Source organism: Urocitellus parryii, chromosome 3 (assembly GCF_045843805.1).
Source record: "Urocitellus parryii isolate mUroPar1 chromosome 3, mUroPar1.hap1, whole genome shotgun sequence".
Taxonomy (NCBI): domain Eukaryota; kingdom Metazoa; phylum Chordata; class Mammalia; order Rodentia; family Sciuridae; genus Urocitellus; species Urocitellus parryii.
In genome coordinates, this window is record NC_135533.1 from 203,679,402 (window position 1) to 203,698,956 (window position 19,555).

Consider the following 19,555-nt stretch of genomic DNA (forward strand, 5'->3'; position numbering starts at 1 on the left):
CGTATATGACGTCAAGAATATCCCTTCCCATTATTGGTTCTGCTTCCTGCATGGTTCCACCCTCCTATTAACTAGGCCAATCCCAGCCTCGACCGCATCTTTAATCACGTTTCCCGGAATCCCAGACTCTCTCAGGATCAAACGAAACTACAACTCCCGAGATGCCTGGCGAGAAGCGCTTGCGTCCCCCGCCCCTTACTTCCGTTTAAGAGCCTTATATTGGCTCATTCAATTGACACATTTCCCATAGTGCCCTATTGCGGGGCCCTGCTTCCGGCCGACGTGTCTCTCCGGAAGTGAGGCAGGTGAGAGGACCCCGATATGGCACCTCCGGTCCCCGGTCCGGCCTCCGGCGGCTCTGGAGAAGTAGATGAGTTGTTCGACGTGAAGAACGCCTTCTATATCGGCAGCTACCAGCAGTGTATCAACGAGGCACAGCGGGTGAAGGTGCGGACGTGCCGGGACGGGGGGACCCTAGAGGTGGAGGCGGCTTCCTGGTGGCCTGGAGCAGTCCCCCTGTCTTGTTTCTAAAACCTTTTTCTGTTTTCACGGCATCTTTTCTCCATGCACCTTGCCAGAGAGCAGCGAGAAATAATCATTTTGGGTTTTGCCAACAAAACCCAAAGCAGTAACGTTGCGTGTTATTGCTCACTCCTAGAGCGCTCTCTCTTCGCCTTGAAGGCACCTGAGTAAGGGGGAGTTAACAGTCCTTCTGATTTGTCGAGCTGTAACTCACTACCCGTGAAGGAGCGAGTTTTGCTTTTCTCACACTTGACGACACCAAATTCTCAGAGTGGGAAATGACTTTCCCGATGTTACTCTCCCCGATCAGCCTGGTTATTTCTCCCAAAGCTCGCTCAATTTTCATTTATTCCTCCTTGAGCATTTGCATGGATCAGGTACTGTATTCCTATTGGATTCAGAGGGAGGCAAAAAAGACAAAATTCCCAGCTCGATTGGAACGTAAGTCTAACAATAGCAACAGAGACAGTGAACGATGGAATGGTTTTGGAGAATGTTGGCAATGAGCTTGGGTGTTTGATGGCAAATCCAGCCAGAAAGGATTGTAACAAGAGAAGGAGCAGCAGGGAATGTTTCTTGCAGGATCTTTTAAAGAGGGATGTGGATGTTACTGTCACTTTGAAGGTGAACTGTTGGAGAATGTGTAAGTGCAGTGAACATAACATCACAGCCTAATGTTTTGATTGTAGTATGTCTGGTTGTATAGTTCAGTGGTAGAGTGCTTGTCTAGCATGTGTGAGGCTCTGGGTTTCATCCCCAGCACAGGAAAAAAAAATGGGGCTCTCGGGGGTATCTCAGTGCATGATTACTATGTGTGAGGCCTTGAACTCAACCTCCAACATAAAAAATAAAAAAAGTTACAAGCCAGTGTAGCAGAAATGGAATGCATGAGGGGGAAGACAGAATGGGGTGGACAGGGCCTTCAGGGCTCTGTAGGGGTTTGGATTTTGAAAGGTAGATGTCTTTACTAGTACATGCAAAAGGTTGGGAGGAGTTTGACTCTGAAGTAGAGAAGACTGGCTTTCTGTGTTCCCTGCCTCTGGCAATGTATCCATTTACCCTGAGCATTGTCTGTATGATTGGGGATAAAACCTGGAAAAGGCCAAGCACAGTGGTACACACCTATAGCGCCATTCACTTGGGAAGCTGGGGCAGAAGGATTACTTGAGCCTAGGAGTTTCAGATCAGCCTGGGCAATATGTGAGACTCTGTCTCAAAAACAAAACAAAAAACTTCACACTGACTTCAGGAAGCTGTTAGGATTGGTTGAAGCAACATATGCATGGTTGTATTTTATTTTGCCATAGTGACAAATTATAGTCATCCCTCAGTATCCACAGGGGATTGTGGATTCAGACACCTGGCCTCCTCAGATACCAAAATTTTAGGATGCTCAAGTTCCTTTTATAAAATAGTGTAGTGCTTCCATAGAATCTATGCATATTCTCCTCTGACTTTCAGTCATCTCTAGATGACCTACAATTCATAATACATTGTAAATGCTATGGAAATAGTTGTTGTATTATTTAGGGAGTAATGAAAAGGGAAAAAAAGTCTGTACATGGTTCAGTACAGGTGCAGTTTTTAAAAAATATTTTTGATCTGCAGTTGGATAGCAGAAATGACTGTGCCACAAATGCTGTTGAAGACAGCACATGTTTATTAATCTCACAGTTTGTGGGGGTCAGAAGACAACTAGGCTCTGACCAGGCTAAAATCAGGTTGTTGCCAGGGCTGTCTCCTTCCTGGAGATTCTGGGAAAGAATCCACTTCCAATTCAAGCAGATGACCGCCTGTTGGCTAGGGGCCACCCTAAGCTCCTAGAAGCCTCTCTTTAGTCCTCAGCTTCTCATATGGCCCCTCCATCACAGCCGTTCATGGGGCATTGAATCCTTTTAACTCAATCTCTTGGATTTCCCCTCCTGTTGTTCCTCCTCTGTTTTCTGTTATAGGCTTGTGTGACTAGACTGGGCCCACCCAGATAATCTAGCATAGTCTCCTCATTTTAGGGTCTTTAACCTTAATCACATCTGCAAAGTCCCTTTTCCATATAATAGAAGCTATTCTTAGACTCAGGGACAGTGGGAGACTTCCTTCAATCACCCACAACTTGTGTGTGCCTCCCTTCTGGGTACTACCAACTAAGAAGAGCCAGCCAGACCTGGGCTCAAGATTTCAACTCCAGGCACTGCAGCTCTCTGAGCCTCAGTTTCCCCTTCTGTCAAGTAGGAATGATGACACCTAGCTCAGTAGGGTTGTTGTGAGAGTGAGCATTATGCTCACATTTTACATTCCAACTTCTGCCAGAATTCTGTTCTGTTTGAATTTTCTTGTGTCAGAACACTGAAATTTTTTTAAAATATATTTTTGTTGTAAATGGACACAATATCTTTATTTATGTACTTATGTACTTATTTATTTACATGGAGTTGAGAATCGAACCCAGGGCCTCACACATGCTAGGCGGATTCTCTATCACCGAGCCACAACTCCAGCTCAGAACCCCGAAACTTCTGAGAACCAGTGTGATCTGCTTTATGTAGATAGTGACTGTAGATGTAGACAGATACCAGACTGGTGGACACTCTGGCTGAACCCAAGACCTATGCCCTCTCCTTAGCAGTGTGGTCTCCAAACAGATGTTCTCTCTGATGCATCCAGATGAATGGGAGTATTGTCCCCTTCAAGCCATTTGATGTGATTTCATTCTGGTCCACAAGCCACCTCAACTCTGTCAGATGTGTCCTGAGTTGAACCATGTTCCCCCAAAGATATGTCTACCTGCAACACATAAATGAGGCTTATTTGAAAAAAGGGCCCTTGAGGATGTAATTACTTGAAGGATCCCTGGGTGAGATCCTCCAGGATTTAGGATGGAACCTAATTCCAATACCAAGTGGCCACCTATAAGAAAAAAGGGAAATTAGAGACAGAAAAGATTGAGGCAGAGATTGGAGCAACACAGCCACAAGCCAAGGACTGTCACAAGCCACCAGAAGTAAGGTGGGGGGGGGGCGCGGGGGGAGCAAAGGATTGTCCTCTAGAGCGCCACCTTGTGACTATTTGGTTTTAGACTTCTAGCCTCCAGAACTGTAAGAGAATAAATTGTTATTGTTTTAAGCCACCCAGACACCAGACAGTGGCCCCAGCAATCTCAAGTAGGCCATAGGCCACTTAAGGTGACCCCAGGTAGAATACCTAATGAGTCTTTGCCCTCTGTTGATTGTAGCACTTGTCAACTTTCATGATATTTCCCCGTCTGTCAGTCATTTATCAAGTGTCCACAAGATGGCAGGCACCACCTAGGTACACACAAACCAACCTTGGAGTTCCTGGTCTCCTGTGTTCAGGTGACTCAGGGCCATACAGACAGTGAAAGGGGACACCATCCCTTGAGATTTCTGCCTGCAGAGCCCCCACCCTATCATGAGCCTCCCCACATAGCACCCTGATCCCTCAACCCTGGCTGCACCTCTGAGCCATATGGGAGGGGCCAAGGTGAGCCACCCCAGGGGCAGAGTTGTCCTTGGTGGACAGGGACCTCCTGACGTGGTAGGTTTCTAAGCTCCCAGCTGACTAATGAGCAGTTGGGGTTGATGATCAGAGGGCTGACCTGATGGGATGCCTCAGAGTCCCCGGTGCTCCTGAGCCAGGCTGTCTGAGCCCTCCCGGGGGTCTCAGTCAGTGGGTGGGAATGGGCCTAAGACTCTGCCCTTCTGTCTCATTCCTGGTCCTGCTGCTGCAAGTACAGGGACTGGACTAAGACCCTCCTGTGCCCCCTCAGGCAAGCCTCCTGACAACTCAGCCTCAGGTGTTATCACTCCAGTTTACTAGGAGGGCCTGCCTCAAGGGGGGACTGTAGCCTCAAGGTGTCATGGTTGCTCAGCTTGGGTTTCAGGCAAGCCCCCAGGGCAGGTTCACCAGTTCCTAGAACATTTCTACCTGACAGGCCTTGGGGCAGGGGGTTTGTCTGACCACATCACTCACCCTGTCCCTTTGCAGGAAGAGCACTAGGTCTGCACTCTGTTTTTAGCAGAGCCTCTCTGATTCACACCCCAAACTGGAGGTTCCCAGAGGCAGCTTCAGACAGAGCAGATGCTTGCAGGTGACAGTCTGCTGGGTGGCAGACTGCCTTGGGTTGGTAGCTAGGACTGTGCTTGTATGACTAGCCATTTCCCTCAGGTGCAGGAGTGAGTGGCACCATGGACCTGCCCCTGTAAAGCCTAAGCCCTGGCTCTTGGTCCTCAGCTCACTAGTGGCCCCAGGTGAGAGGTACCCAAGAAGCACTTGTTCAGAAAGGCCATCCTGTTTCCATGTATCTTGGGATCTCCTTGACCATTTGCAACATGGGCTCTGCCCAAGTTCCAATGACTGGCTTTCCTTTCCCTGCTCTGGCTGGCCCGGCCCAGCCCATTGGTTTGGATCTCCCAGGTAATGGGCAGGTGAATGAATCTCTTACAGGGAACAGGCCAGAGTTGGCTCCCGCTCCTCTGCAGCAAATGATCGTGTCTGTGCCTGTCCATCTGCCACATTCCTTTTATCTGATGTATCATATTTCCACAATAGGGACTCATTGGGATTTATTTAATTATTCCTCTGTTGCAGGGCATTTAGGTCACGTCTGGCTTCATGCTGGAGTGGACGTGTCAGCAAACATCTTGCCCTGACCTCACTTCATTCAAAACTGACTCCTTTCTGCTCTCACTTTCCCACCTCAGAGAGATGCAGGCTTTACCTCCGGTTTCCATGGAATCATTGAAACATGAATGTTGAGGAAGATTATGAAGGTTCCAGAACTACCCCAATCCTTTGGTTCTAGAAGCTTGATCACTCATGGTCCTGAGTCTGCATATCTCTTCCTATTCCCACACTAATGACTGTGAGGTCTTCTTGGGAGCCTTCATGGTTCTGCAGGGCTGGTGGCACACTACCTGTTTTGCACATGGGGAAGCTGAGGCCAAAGGATGGCCTCTGGTCTTGGATTATCCCATCTCATAGTGTCACACCATGTCTTCATGTCGAAGCTACTAAGAGCTGGTGTTTATCTCTTTGTTTCTTACTGAAGTTGGTTTGTCCCCAGTCTGGTTGTCCTTGGTAGTGTCTGCTTCTGAGGATCATTTGAGAGCTACTTATTAGTAGACTCCACATTCTAAATCATGGTTAGTTGTCTAGCCTGGCCACCAGGGCCTCAGCAGAAGTTGCCAGGATTCTCGGTGACACCAACCTGAGTCTGACCAGGCCAGGGTTCCACTGTCCTGCAACAAGGACACAGTTGCTACCCACATGCCTCCCTCAGGCAGGGGAGAAGGAAGAGGGCCAGGGAGCTTAGAATCTGTGGTTCTTGGGTTCTTGGCTTCAGGAGGACAGAGCAGTCCTAGCATTCCCCCACCGATGGGGTGCCAGGTCCTTGTCCCTGTGTTCTGACAGCTGACAGACCAGCTCACAGTGTGTGTTCCCAGGCCCCCTGGTTTGTAGGCTGTTTGTAGGCTTGATAACTTCAGGACCAAGACCTGCTTTCACTGTACTTACTTCTCCCAGCCACCCAGGTGGCCTGTGCCAGTGTCCCCAAGACATGGGCTGAGCTGCACTATGCCTTCCTGCCCCAGGCACTACAGGGCTTTCCAGGAAATCAGCCAGCACTCAGGAGCCCCATCCACAATTATTCTCTTGCAAAAGGATCCCCTGCCTCCCTGCCTGACCGGGGCTCATGGGGCTTCCTCATGGTCCCGAAATGCATGTTGCCGGAGTCACCTCACACCCTGTTCCTGACTGCATGCAGTGGCTGAGCTGAGGTCTGTGCTCCGCAGGGTCTTGCTGGCCAGTGGAGGCAGATCCCTGCACTGGGCATCCAAGCCAAGCCCTCTTAGAAAAATCTTCTCACTGAGGACAGGGTAGGTCATCTAAATGTAGCAGATATATTTATTGTTTTTAAGAAATGTCTTCAAATAAAGTAGAACAGGGACAAGGCAGTAAGAGGTCAGAAATATGGTCTCTGCCTTGGTTCCCTGTTGTGTGTTTAGAATAGGGACTGCTCTTGTGTTCAACAAGGGTGACAGTCAAGCCTCCTTTCTAAGGTGGTATTGAGATGGAACAAGATCAAGCACTCTCCACCCTGCATGCCCTCAGCACCCTGCATGACACCGTAGGTCACAGGCAACTGAGGTCCAAGGCTGGGACTCAAACCTTGGACCCTTCTGTGGTGGCTGCCCACTCCTGCCTCAGGGCCCATCAGTCCCGTGACCTTGTGCAGGCTGTTCTGTGCCTTGACCTCTTTGTCTTGACCTGCCTCTGTTCCTACAGCTGTCAAATCCAGAGAGGGATGTGGAAAGGGATGTCTTCCTGTACAGAGCATACCTTGCTCAGGTGAGTGTGGGCCCAGGACTGGGACATGAGCTTTGGGACAGGATAGTAACCCACAGAGTGCCAGGGCAAGGGTTTGGGCAGGAAGGTGCCCTAGGTGGTGGGACGGGTAGGCATAGCAGAGATGCAGCCTGCAGGGCCCCCCAGCCAGTCAGTGTGCCTCCATTATACACCCGTGTCACCGAGGCCCGGGACAGCCAGGTCAGGGCACCTATGTTGCCATTAATGGACATTTTCCTCTGAAAGATAATTACTAGAACTCCCCCCCCTTTTCCTTGGTAGTACTAGGGATTGCTGTCCCAGCCCCCCCTTTTTTTTCCATTTTGAGATGGGGCTCTCACTAAGTTGCTGAGGCTGGCCTTGAACTTTCAAGGCAGGCTCCTACCTCAGCCTCCTGAATAGGGGGATTACAGGCATGTGCCACCATGCTTGGTCACTTTTTTTTTTTTAATAGTGCTGGGAATTGAACCCAAGATCTCATGCATGCTAGGCAAGTGCTCAACCACTGAGCCACACTCCTAGCCCTGTGGGTGTGTTTGTTGGTACACCAATTTGGCACATTATTAATTAGAGTTATTACCCAGAGTCCACAGTTGACACCAGGCACTAGGCTTTTTAAATGCAGGGTACCCTGATAATACAATAGCAATGTATTCTCATGTTCAGGAAATAATCCTAGCTGGGCATGGTGGCACCAGTAACTCAGGAGCCTGAAGCAGGAGGGTCACTTTACCCCAGGAGTTTGGGGCTAGACTGGGCCACATAGTGAGACCCTGTCTTAAAGAGAAAAAATAAATAAATAGCAGCTGGATACAGGGACACACCCTACAGGTGTGTCCTCCTAGCTACTCAGGAGACCAAGGCAAGAGGATTACGAGTTCAAGGCTAGCCTGGGCAATTTAGCAAGATCATGTCTCAAAATGAAAAATAGAAAGGGCTGGAGGTGTAGCTCATCTTAGAGAACACTGGGTTCAATCGCCAGTACTAAGGGGGAAAAAAGTAGCACATGGGTGTATAAAATGGAAATCATCTGGGAGGGAACGCAGTGAGGGACAGGTCTTCTGACTCCATGAGTGACCACCAGCATCCGTCGGTGTCAGCAGGAAGACCTGCTAGAGGTGGGCTGGGTGGGGTGCGTTGCTTTATAGAAGCACATGCCCAGGCCTGGTACCTCCCTGGTGCTGCCCTGCCCCAGGTGACATGCCCACTTCCATATGTCTTCTCATCAATAGGGGTGGACAGCTGGGAAGGGAAAGTGGCCTTTCAGAGTCTCCAGCTAGAACAGTGGGCAGCAAGGGTAACAGATGAGGGCATATCTAACTGCCCGCTGCCTGTGACAGGTGACACCTTACCGGCTTCTGTAGTGCACTCTGGGGAGAGTGGCAAAGGTCGGGCAGGGTAAAGGCTTCCTGTCTGGAGGCACCACCAGGACAACACTTGGAGCTGGGCTGAGGACATAGGAATCCTTAATGGTGGGCAGGTAGAGCTGACACAACTGACCGATTGTTTTAACTACAGAGGAAGTATGGCGTGGTCCTGGATGAGATCAAGCCCTCCTCAGCCCCTGAGCTCCAGGCTGTGCGCATGTTTGCTGAATACCTTGCCAGTGAGAGCCGCAGGTGAGGCCCAAACACGCTGGGGGCCCTGGGTCTCGGGATCTCTCCAAGAGATCCCTCTGGTGTCCCTCTAACAGGGCATCCCTCCTCACCCCCTCACCTCCTGATGCCTCAGTTTCTCTCACTTGCATGATAAGGGGGTAGCAAGGGACACTGCTTCAAAGGACCTTTGGCGGGGGCAAGGGATGTCACTCAGTGTAAAGCACATGCTTAGTATGCACGATGCCTTGGGTTCCATCCCCAGCATCATAAAAGGTGGGGCTGGGAGTTGGAGACTGCAGAAATCATATGTGTGTCTCAGGGCTGTGAGGCGCTCTCTGAACCCACAGCTAAAAATGACAGTTAATGGCCAGGCATGGTGGTGCACACCTGTAATCCCACCAGCGCAGGAGGCTGAGGCCGGAGGATTGTGAGTTCCAAGCCAGTCTCAGCAAAAGTGAGGCACTAAGCAACTCAGTGAGACCCTGCCTCTAAATTTTTTAAATATTTGTTTATTTATGTATCTTTAGCTTTAGGTGGATACATTAGTTTGTTTTTATGTGGTGCCAAGAATTGAACCCAGTGCCTCATGCATGCTAGGCGAGCACTCTACCACTGAGCCACTACCCCAGCCCCTGCCTCTAAATTAAAAAATGCAAAATAGGCTGGAGGTTTATCTCAGTGGTCTAGTGCCCCTCAGTACAATCCTTGGTACCAAAAAAAAAAAAAAAAAGCAGTTATTGTCCATCCCTTGGCATTGCCAAGAGCGCCTGCCCTGGGACCACAGGGGCAGTAGGGAATTGGGAGCTTCCATCTGTCTTCTGATCTGGCTGTCTTCCAAAGCACAGGAAGAGGGCACCTCACCTGCCCAGCCAGAGACCGCCTATTCAGCACAGCCTAGCAGGTCTCAGGCAGTTCCTGAGCCCAAGGTGGCGGGGACATCACAACTCCTAGCACTGAGGACCAGGGGAATTTGGGAGCCTGGCAGTTCCTTCTGCTACCTTCAGGGCAGAGCCGGACTCTCCCTCTCCTGTTCCACAGCCTCCCGCACTAGTCCCACTGCTTACAGCCTCAGTTTCCCGTCTGTCTGAAGGTCGAGAAGTGCTTTGTGGGAAGATAACAAAGTTGGCACACAGGTGTCAAGTGCCTGTGCCCACTGGGGCATGTCGGGGCTGCTTGGTGCTCTAGAGACAGCTGGGGCCATTCTGCCACCTGCTACTGTGCACCTCTAGGGGCCAGGCTCACCTTTCCTGGGCCTGTCTGTACCTGTTAAATGGCAGCACTCAGGGTCATGCCAGGTGTGAAGGTACCGCTTGCCTGGCCTTGGGCCCTGAGCAGCCTTGTCTTGCAGGGACTCTATTGTGGCTGAGCTGGACCGGGAGATGAGCAGGAGTGTGGACGTGACCAATACCACCTTCCTGCTGATGGCTGCCTCAGTGTACTTCCATGACCAGAACCCAGATGCGGCCCTGCGCACCCTGCACCAGGGGGACAGCCTGGAATGGTGAGCTGCTGCTGTGCCCCAGGGGACTTTTGTCCTTTTCTTTCTTCCTTTGTGGGTTTGTTTCTCTGTCTCTCTCTCTCTCTTTCTTTTTTTTGAGGCAATGTCTTCCTGTGTTGCCTGGGCTGGCCTTGAACTCCTAGGTTCAAAAGTACCACCTCAGCCTCCCAAGTAGCTGGGACTCTAGCTGTGCGCCATCATGCTCAGCCAAGGGGACCAAGTCTGTTTTCTGCTGCTGTAACAGAACACCACAGACCTGGGAATTTATGGAGAGTGGAGTCATATTTGGGTGACGGTTCCAGAGGCTAGGAAGTCCAAGAGTATGACTTGAGCATCTGGCAAAGGCCTTTGTGCTGTGACGTAATGAAGGGGAAGGTGAGAGAAGATGATGGGTAACATCCTATGGTTAGGACACAGCATCGATAATTCACCCACTCGTGTCATCAGCCATTCTTCAGGGCGGAGTAATTGACACCTAATCACTTCTCAAGACTGTCACAGTGGCAAATAAGTTTTGGCATGAGCTTGGGAGGGGACAGTCAAGCCATAGCAGGATGGCACAGGGGCACTGAGTGACCCTGTACATCTCCAGGCTGCATAGGGCCCCACTGGCTACTGTTGTGGGAAAAGTGACTGGGGCGGCTCAGCACAGCAGTCCCTGGCCTCCCGTCAGCCTGCAGCTCCCATTCTTGGGCCAGGAGACATTTTCATCTGCATGGCTGGCCTGGCACTCCAAGGACACAGCGCTGGAGGCTGAAAACCCTCTGTTCCCAAGGGCAGAGCAGAAAGCACCTTTGTCTCTCCTCTCAGCTTCTGTCCCTCCACCCCCATGCAGCCTTCGACTCTGTCCTGGGCCCTGATCCAGGTCTCTTATGCCATTCTGGCCCCACAGACTGGCCGGCCAGCCTTCCTTCAGCACGCTCTGGGCTGGGGCCACTCTCCGCCCCAGGGGGCCTTTCTGGGCCTGCATTGTATCCAGGTCATGGTCATTCCTCCCAGTGAGCAGAGCTGTCTTGTCTCTTCACAGCACCTTGCTTCCCTCCGTTGATCAGTCGTGGCTGGCTGTTTCTACTCACGTCACATCACTGTCCAGCAAGGGGCTGGGGGTATGGGTACAGCTCAGTGGTAGGGCACTTGCCAAGCATGCGCAGAGCCCTGGTTTCCATCCTGGCACCAAAAAGGAAAGGAAAAAAGAAAGAAATAGGGCTAGGGATAGTGGCAACTTGGGAGGCTAAGGCAGGAAGACAGCAAGTTTAAGGCCAGCCTGGCCTCTTCAGTAAGATTTGTCTTGAAGTAAAAAATAAAAAGGGTTGAGATAGAGCTCAGAGGTAGAGCAACCTGGGGTTCAACCCTCAGTACTGGGGGAAAGGAAAGAAGGGAAGAAACAGGAATGGCACGGGGGACTGATGAGTGAGCTGTCATCTGCTGGTCTGGTGCTGGCTCCTGTCAGGTGGGAAAACATAGGGACAGGCAGCCACATGAGTAACTGGTGGTCTAAGCTGGGGGGGTGGCTGAGAGGGAAGCTAGGCAGAGGGGAACAGAAGGGCTTAAGGGGTGTGTGGGGTGTGGGGTTCAGATGCCTCCATAGAAACAGGAGTGGGCATGTGTCCCTCCGCTGCTGGGCCTCATCCTGGGCCACAGTGCTGGGTGGTGTCAGGAAGCCTGGAGCAGGTGTTCCACCCATGGGCCTGAACAGTGCAGCTCCATCTACAGGGGGACAGCAAGAGGGCCATGCGCCTGGAGCTTCTCCCTGCAGACCTTGTGCGACATCCTGGCCTGAGCAAACTTGGCAGTGAAGTGGAAGAGCCAGGGTGTCCCCCTTTGCAAGATGGGGCCTGTGGACCAAGATCTTTTAGAGGAAATAGGAATGTTCTAGAAGGTGGTGCCACACGGAGTGAGCCTCTGGTGGGGGTCTGCAGTGCTTCTGGGGCTGTCTGCTGACCCCACCTGCCCTGTCCACAGCATGGCCATGACAGTACAGATTCTGCTGAAGCTGGACCGTCTGGACCTTGCCCGGTGAGTCCCCTACCTGTTTGACTGGTCTCATGGCCACAGCTCAGCCATGTACCAGAGCCTCTGTTCCTCAATTGTTTCTGGTTGTTTTTTCCATTGCACTGAAGCAACCTGCCATCCTTTATCCAACACTTCCCTGCAGTCATTGCCAGGGACACGGGCATTACTTACTGCCCATGTCTGATTCCCTCTGGGCGGTTGGTGGTGGGGCCTGACCTTCAGGGTAGGGGTGGGCTTTGTGGAGAGAGTAGAGGAGGCTGAGCCTACTAGCGTTGACACGGTGCCCGCATGCATAGCCCCTCTGGGTCCTCTCCTCGCTCAGATCCTGGAAGCAGCAGAGTCAGAGGCTGTGGGGAGCGTTTAGGGCCCCCCTTGCTACATTTTGCAAGGCTCTTGCTTAAGAATTGTTCTCAGGGGCCTGTAGCTCAATGGCAGAGCGTTTGCCTTGCATGCGTGAGGCACTGGGTTCGATCCTCAGCACCACATAAAAATAAACAAATAAAATAAAGGCATTCTGTCCATCTACAACTACAAAAAATTTTTTAAAAAGTTTTCATGCTTCAGGCGTGGCTCAGTGGGAGAGCACTTGCCTGGCATGTGCATGGTCTGGATTTCATCCCCAGCACTAAAAGAGACAAGGAAAGAAAACTTGTTGTCACTCTGCCTCTGTCACCACTTCCTGAGCTCTGTCCCCCAGGGAGAGGGAGTGCATCTCCTGAGCCCTTCCTCCTGCGGGCACTCTTAAGGGGCAGCAGGCAGGGCCTAGCCTGCCCTTCTGGGCATGTCGTGAGGCAGGAACTGTTGAGGGACAGTGGGGTGTGGAGTGGGCTGGTGCTCAGGCTCTGGGGACCCTTGAACAGGAATAAGGGGGAGCACCAGGTGGGCCTCTTGGCACTCAGTGCCCTTTGTCCTCCCCCTGCCCCTAGGAAGGAGCTGAAGAGAATGCAGGACCTGGATGAGGATGCCACCCTCACCCAGCTGGCTACTGCCTGGGTCAACCTGGCTGTGGTGAGCCTCTTGACCTTGCGGAGTCTCAGGGGGTGGAGATTGACGCCCTGCTTCCGCCTGCTGCCATGGGGACCTCACTCCTGTGGACTCATCCGCTCCTGGCTCATGTCCCATCTCGACCCCATCCCAGGTCTCCTGAATCCAAGCCATGGGGACAGAGCCAGAATGAATAGAGGGGCTGGGGGTCCAGAACCACAGGCAGCTTCACAGCTGTCCTCCTCCCAGGTCCCCTTAGGGTTTGTGGGGCTCACTCAGCTTTGTTTATCAGACTCCTGGAACCGGGCTGGACAGGGTCTTAGTGAGGCAGTGTTCCCACCAAAGCTATGGAGGTGTCCTCGGCCCGGCGCTACCCTCTGCCCCACCCTCCTGGCAACAGCACCTTTTCTGGAACTTGGCTTCGTTTCTGAGTCACTCTTTTGTCTGGGCCTTCCGAGTGTACCCGCTGCCTCTGCTTCTCTGGGGACCAAAGCTTCATGTCCATCCAGTTGAGTGGTACAAACTCCAACACAGCTTTCTGATACTTTTGTTTATTTCGTATTTTTTATTATCTTTTGACATGGGCTTTCACTATATTGCCCAGGCTGACCTTGAACTCCTGGGCTCCAGAGATGCTTCTGCCTCAGCCTCTGAGTAGCTGGCACTGCAATCACCATGCCATGCACAGCTTAGATATGTGTTCTTTTCACAGCTCACCTTGGTCTCAGGCCCTCCTTGCAAGTGTCACACTGTATTGTTAGCAAGGGGACGGGTCAAGGCTGTTGGCCATAAAGCAGATATTACCTCTGATGAGCCCTGACCTAGTGGTCCCAGCACAATCCCAGGTGCTGCCCCCCATGCACTGAATCCCCTGGAAGCCTCATTCCCCCTCTGTAAACTGAGTGCTCAAGGAGCCAGGTGTCACGTAAGGCATGGTGTGACCAGTGCTCCAGATCTTGTCAGCAGGCTGCTGGCCACACAGGGTCTCTGCCAGGAAGGGATGGCAGGGCCATGAGCCAACCTTGCCACATTTGTCTCTGCAAAATGCCACAGTCTGGGCTATGTGGGGAGTAGACAGGGGCCAGGTTGGGCAGCAGGATGACAGGCAGTGATGTCATTGTACCCTCAGGGTGGCGAGAAGCTGCAGGATGCCTACTACATCTTCCAGGAACTAGCAGACAAGTGCTCATCCACCCTGCTTCTGCTCAATGGACAGGCGGCCTGCCACATGGCCCAGGGCCGGTGGGAGGCTGCCGAGGGCGTACTGCAGGAGGCACTGGACAAGGTAGGCACTCTTCCAGGAGGAACTGAATTGGGCATGGCAGTGACCTTCACTTGTGGCCCCACGAGTATCCTGATGCCCATCAGCTGCCTAAGACCTAAATCAGGGGATTGCAAATGAAAATCCCAGTTCAGGGTTCTCTTGAAAATAGGAGGATCCAGGCAGCTTGGGCTGTAGTTGGCCTGAGCTGAGCAGACACATGCTGTCCTCGGTGTCACCTCAGCTCCCTGATTTGGAGCTTTCAGGTGCGACTCCTCATCTGATTCTGACCTGGAATCGAGGAGCTGCCCACCAGCAGTGATCCGGAGAAGAGTGGGCAGGTGGGAGGTGTCCTGGGCCTGCCCTTGTCTAAAAGGAGGGAGTGCTGCCTGCCCATGGCTGCAGTCTCCTGGAGGCCTTCTGTTACAGTCAGCGAGGGTGTCGGGCGGGTTTGTTACTGGGGAGCATCTTCAGCTAATGGAGACAAACACTGACAGGAGCCTTGCTCCCCATTCTGTTCTGTGAGGGGCTGTTTTCATCATTTGCAGAGTGGAAACAGGCTGTGGGGCCTGGCCTTGGTGACTTTGAGATTGGTGTGGTTAATGTGCCCCTCTGGACAATCAGGGTCATTATGTCCCAGGCTGGCCTCCACATGAGAAAACTGAAGTCTGGAGAAGACCTAGCTGGCATGTGGTGTCAGGAAGGCATGGGCCACCAGCCCCTGGCACTGTGTCATCCCTGAGGTCCCGCCTTATAGAATGATGGGAGGGGGACTTTGGACTAGCAACTGGCCCCACCTTTTGGGAATAAACTTGTATGGGTCAGTGCCCACTCCAGAGCAGTGGAGGGCATTATCCCACCTGAGATGGGGGCGAGTAGACAAGCTCGGGGTGTCCTGGAGTTGCTGACCTTTCCCACCCCACATCTATTTTTCCAGGACAGTGGCCATCCAGAGACACTGGTCAACCTCATCGTCCTGTCACAACACCTGGGAAAGCCCCCTGAGGTAGGCCCCCCTTCACCTCCTCACCAGCCCAGCCCACAGCCAGGTGCAGGGGTCCCAATCCCTGTGGAGCTGATCCAGAGTGTGGTTAGGGGCTCAAGTCAGCCTGAGGTTAGGGCAGAAACCCGCTGTCCACCAAGAGGCCTCAGGATCAGTGTGTGTGTGTCCTCTGGGCAAGATGGTGGGCCAGTGGGTCCTTAGGGTCCACTAGATGGGTGGGCTCAGGGCTGCCAGAGTGGGGCTGACTGGACTGGGACCCCAGCTGGTGCCCCTTCAGGGTGAGTGTGGGCACAGGACAGAGAAGACCCAGGAGGGTGACTCTTGAGCCCACCTCACTTGAGGCGAGAAGGGAGGCCATGCGATGATCACTCACTGGTGCCTGAGAAAGGCTCCTCAGGCAGGAGCAGGCAGAGGTGGTGTGGGAGAGAGAGTCCCGAGATGCTCTGGACCCCAGTCTCAGGGAGATAAGGACACTCCCCAGCCCTGGGCAGTTGGGTGGAGGCTGGGCTGAGGCTGAGAGCAGGCTCTGCTTGAGGTCCAGGTTCTAGTCCCCAGGCCTCTGGTGAGCCTTGGTACAAAGTATGCCCAGAACAAGTTCACCTGCCCTCAGATGGCCATCTCCCTCATGTCTCTGTCCCCAATCTGTCCCATCCCTCCTGGCCATGGCTTGGCCACTGTCCTCCTAGGGCCTTTTCTGGCCCGCTGCCCTGAACCCTGTGGTGCAACCAACCCCGGGCAGAGAGCTGGCTCCGTGCCAGGTACTGTTCCGGGGTGTTCTCTACTCCCTGCCTGAGGCTCCTCGTCATCAGCCCAATCCAGGATGGGGTGAGGAGCCCCCAGGGGGACGAGGAACATGGGGCAGGAGCAGCCCACTCCTTTCTGTGGTGGGGGGGACCCCGCCCCACCCTCTCTACCCTTAGGTCAGAGCTGCCTTGGGATCCCCATTTTTGGCTAATCTGGCCCTACTTCCCCCCTCAGGTGACCAATCGCTACCTGTCACAGCTGAAGGATGCCCACAGGTCTCACCCCTTCATCAGGGAGTATCAGGCCAAGGTGAGCAGAGGCCTGTCCTGGGCTCCCAGCCTGGCTGGGCTGGCTGGCCTCATATGTGCTTGCATGGGCTCTCGCACATTCCCTCCCGCTGTTCCCTCCCCCTCTCCTCCCCCTCCTCCCTTTCCCCCTCCTCTCTCCCCTCCCCCTCCTCCCCCTCCTCCCTTTCCCCCTCCTCTCTCCCCTCCCCCTCCTCCCCCTCCTCCCTTTCCCCCTCCTCTCTCCCCTCCCCCTCCTCCCCCTCCTCCCCTTCCTCCCCTTCCTCCCCCTCCTCCCTTTTCTCCCTTTCCTCCTCCTCCTCTCTCTCCTCCCCCTCCTTCCCCTTCTCCCCTCCTCCCTCTCCTCCTCCTCCACCTCCTCCTCTCCTCCTCTCCCCCTCTCCGCCCTCCCTCTCCTCCCACCTTGATGCAGCCCTTTCTTTCCTTCCTGTTGAAGGAGAATGACTTTGACCGCCTGGTGCTGCAATACGCTCCCAGTGCCTGAGGACCGTCCCAGACTCAAGTCCTGGACATGGAGACAGCAGTGCCAGGGACCCTACTGCCCGCCGGCTGGCACCTGCTCCCCACTCATCCCGTCCTTGGGCTGGAGGTCTGGCCCCTGCATCCCTTATCTGCCAATAAATGTCTTTACTCTGGGGTGTCCCCACCCAGTGCAGTGCTCTGGTCACTTTGGTGAGAGAGGGTAGGAACCAAGGCGCTCGGAAAATAGGGTCCCGGGCCTCTGTCAACCGCTCTGCAAAAGGAAGTGTCTATCTGCGTGGAGTCCATCGCCCCACTGCTTACATGCCACAGGTCCCGCACTCCTGAGCTGCATGCAGCTTGTGGAGCCCAGTCCCTCCCTGTGGCCCTCATGCCACAGCCTCAGTTGGCATTCAGGGGAACAGGCACAGGTCTGTCATGCAGTCGTCATGGAGGGTATGGAGATTCAAACCCAGGATTGTCTGTCGGTCCAGAGGTGGGGGCAGGAGCAAGCACAAAGCACCCAGGCCTCTGCCCAGCAAAGCAGGGAGGATCCCAGGCCCCTGTTCCTCTCCACTGCCCTGTGCTGAATTGAGACTTGGCAGTGGTCGGGGCCCTTGGGCCCTGGGACACCATAGTGGGAGGTACCAAGATTCCACCCCTCCCAGACAAATCTGTGGAGAGCCAGACACTAAAGGGGAGGTGGGTGGCGGGGCTGGGGGTGGGAGAGAGGAATGGCTGGAAGAGCCACTCAGGTGAGGTCGCCAATGAGCTGTGCCCATCCAAATAAGCAGCTTCCAGGCCAGGTTCTGGGACATGAGCATCCATGGCCCAGACACACCTGTGTGGGAGCCCAGAGTCCTCTCCGGATTGTCATGGTGAGCTGGATGGGACAATGTGCCCTTGGCCACTGGCCAGTGTCTGGCTTTGGCCTCAGCTTATCTCCTGTGGAGGAGATAGGACACTTGGGTCCAGGCCTTGGGGGTGGCCACCTGAAAGAACCCAGTCCCTGGTTGCCGGAATATGACAACAGATGACACCCATCCCCCAGCTCCTTCCTGCCCAGCTGGGGAGGGAGGTGGCAGAAAGGCCTTCCCTGGGCAGTGGCATCAGGATCCTGTTCCCAGTATGCCTTCTGAGGGAGGAGCCTGTCCTCTTGAGGCAGGGAAGGGATACCAGCGTCACGAATGACCCTCAGCGGCCCTTGTCCTCTGCTATCGGTGCCAGGAGCCACTTTCCATCCCTGCCTGCACCCACCCGTGGGTGGCCTCCTGACTGGACACACCCAAAAGAAACCTGAGGCTGAGCTGGGGCTGGTGGGCAGGCAGCACTTCTCCCATTACTGATGGGCACCATAGTGACCAGATAGTGCTCAGTGGGAGGTGGAGAGAGGAAGAGGGGAAGGGCCAGGGCTGCCCCACAGACCAGGTCAGACCTGGGGAGCACACCCAGCCAGGCCTGAGTCCCCTTCCCCACCTTGGAGGCTTCCATGTTAGTGACTTTTCTGGCCTCTGCTGGCCCTGAATTGACCAGGCCAGGCCTCCTGCCACCCACTACGCACAACACCTGCTGGGCTTGTCACCTCCCTTACCCACATTCATGAGTAGGATGGGGCTGGAGTTGTGGTTCAGTAGTAGAGCACTCGCTAGTACAGGTGAGGCACTGGGTTCAACCCTCAGCACTACATAAAAACAAGTAATAAATTCTGTTTTTTTTTTTTTTTTTCTGAGATGGAATCCCACACATGTAATCCCAGTGGTTGTGGAGGCAGAGACAGGAGGATCCAGAGTTCAAAGCCAGCCTCAGCAAAAGCAAGGCACTAAGCAACTCAGTGAGACCCTGTTTCTAAATAAAATAGTAAATAGGACTGGGAATGGGGCTCGGTGGTCGAGTGCCCCTGAGTTCAATCCCTGGTACCCCAAAATTATTTTAAAATATCCTCTTTAAAAAAAAAAAAAGGGATGAGTAAGATGAACAGTGGGGGTAGTGACAAGTGACAAGAAGACTGAGGAGAGGGTGGGACTCAGGGAGGTGTACTGAGTAGGTGACATCTGAGTAAAGCCAGCAGGAGGTGAGGGAGACCCCTGCAGCTATTGGGACCCGTGTTGCAGGACAGGGAAGAAGTTCGAGGGCCCTAAGGCAGCACTTGGTGTTGTAGAAACAGCCAGAGGCCACATGGCCTGAGGATGCAGCAAGGGGGGAAGGAAGATGGGGCGGGGAGCTGAGTTGGTGGAGAGCTGTTTTTTTCTGAGATGGGAGCCCAGGAGGGCTGTGAGCTTGGCAGGAAAGCGCCCTCGTGTTGGAAGGTCCTTTGGCCTCTGCGTGGGGTCAGGAGTTAGGGCAGGACAGCAGACAGGAGGCCCAAGGTGGTCCCAGGCAGCACAAGGACCAGGAGGTGCAGTGAAGAGAAGTGGCCAGATAAGGAACCTCTGAAGCTAGGGCTACTGTGCTGCGGGACTGGATGTGGGGAGGGAGGAGGAAGGCTCCCGTGTCCCCCCGTCCGGAGTCTTCACCTGCACGTCAAGGTCAGGATAGACTGGTGATTGTGGAACCAGTCTGGCTCCTGTGGGGCCCATCCCTGCATCCTGACCCTTGAAGGCCAGGTTAGGGAAATCGTAGCAGCTAGGAGGTGGGGCAGCAGTGTCAGGTGAGGCGTTTCCAACAAAGGTGACCAGTACCCTCATTGATAGTTTTGGGGGAATTTGGGCACAAGGGGTTGTTCAGTGGTTGATGGAGAGTGGTCCCAGGGTGGTCTCAAATTATGATCTTAATCCAGCTTCTCTGAGTCTTCCCACAGTGACACCCATC

At 53.6% G+C, this 19,555-nt stretch overlaps 1 protein-coding gene across 1 annotated transcript; it reads left to right on the forward strand.

The window, feature by feature from the left end:
* The first annotated feature begins 262 nt into the window (after positions 1–262).
* Positions 263–16,938, forward strand: Cope (coat protein complex I subunit epsilon). Its single transcript, XM_026390078.2, has 10 exons — positions 263–447; positions 6,823–6,885; positions 8,401–8,501; positions 9,829–9,981; positions 11,941–11,994; positions 12,918–12,999; positions 14,105–14,260; positions 15,174–15,242; positions 16,218–16,292; positions 16,725–16,938. Exons 1-10 carry the CDS (start codon positions 322–324, stop codon positions 16,770–16,772), a joined length of 927 nt encoding a protein of 308 aa, XP_026245863.1. The 5' UTR covers positions 263–321; the 3' UTR covers positions 16,773–16,938.
* The last annotated feature ends 2,617 nt before the right edge of the window (positions 16,939–19,555 follow it).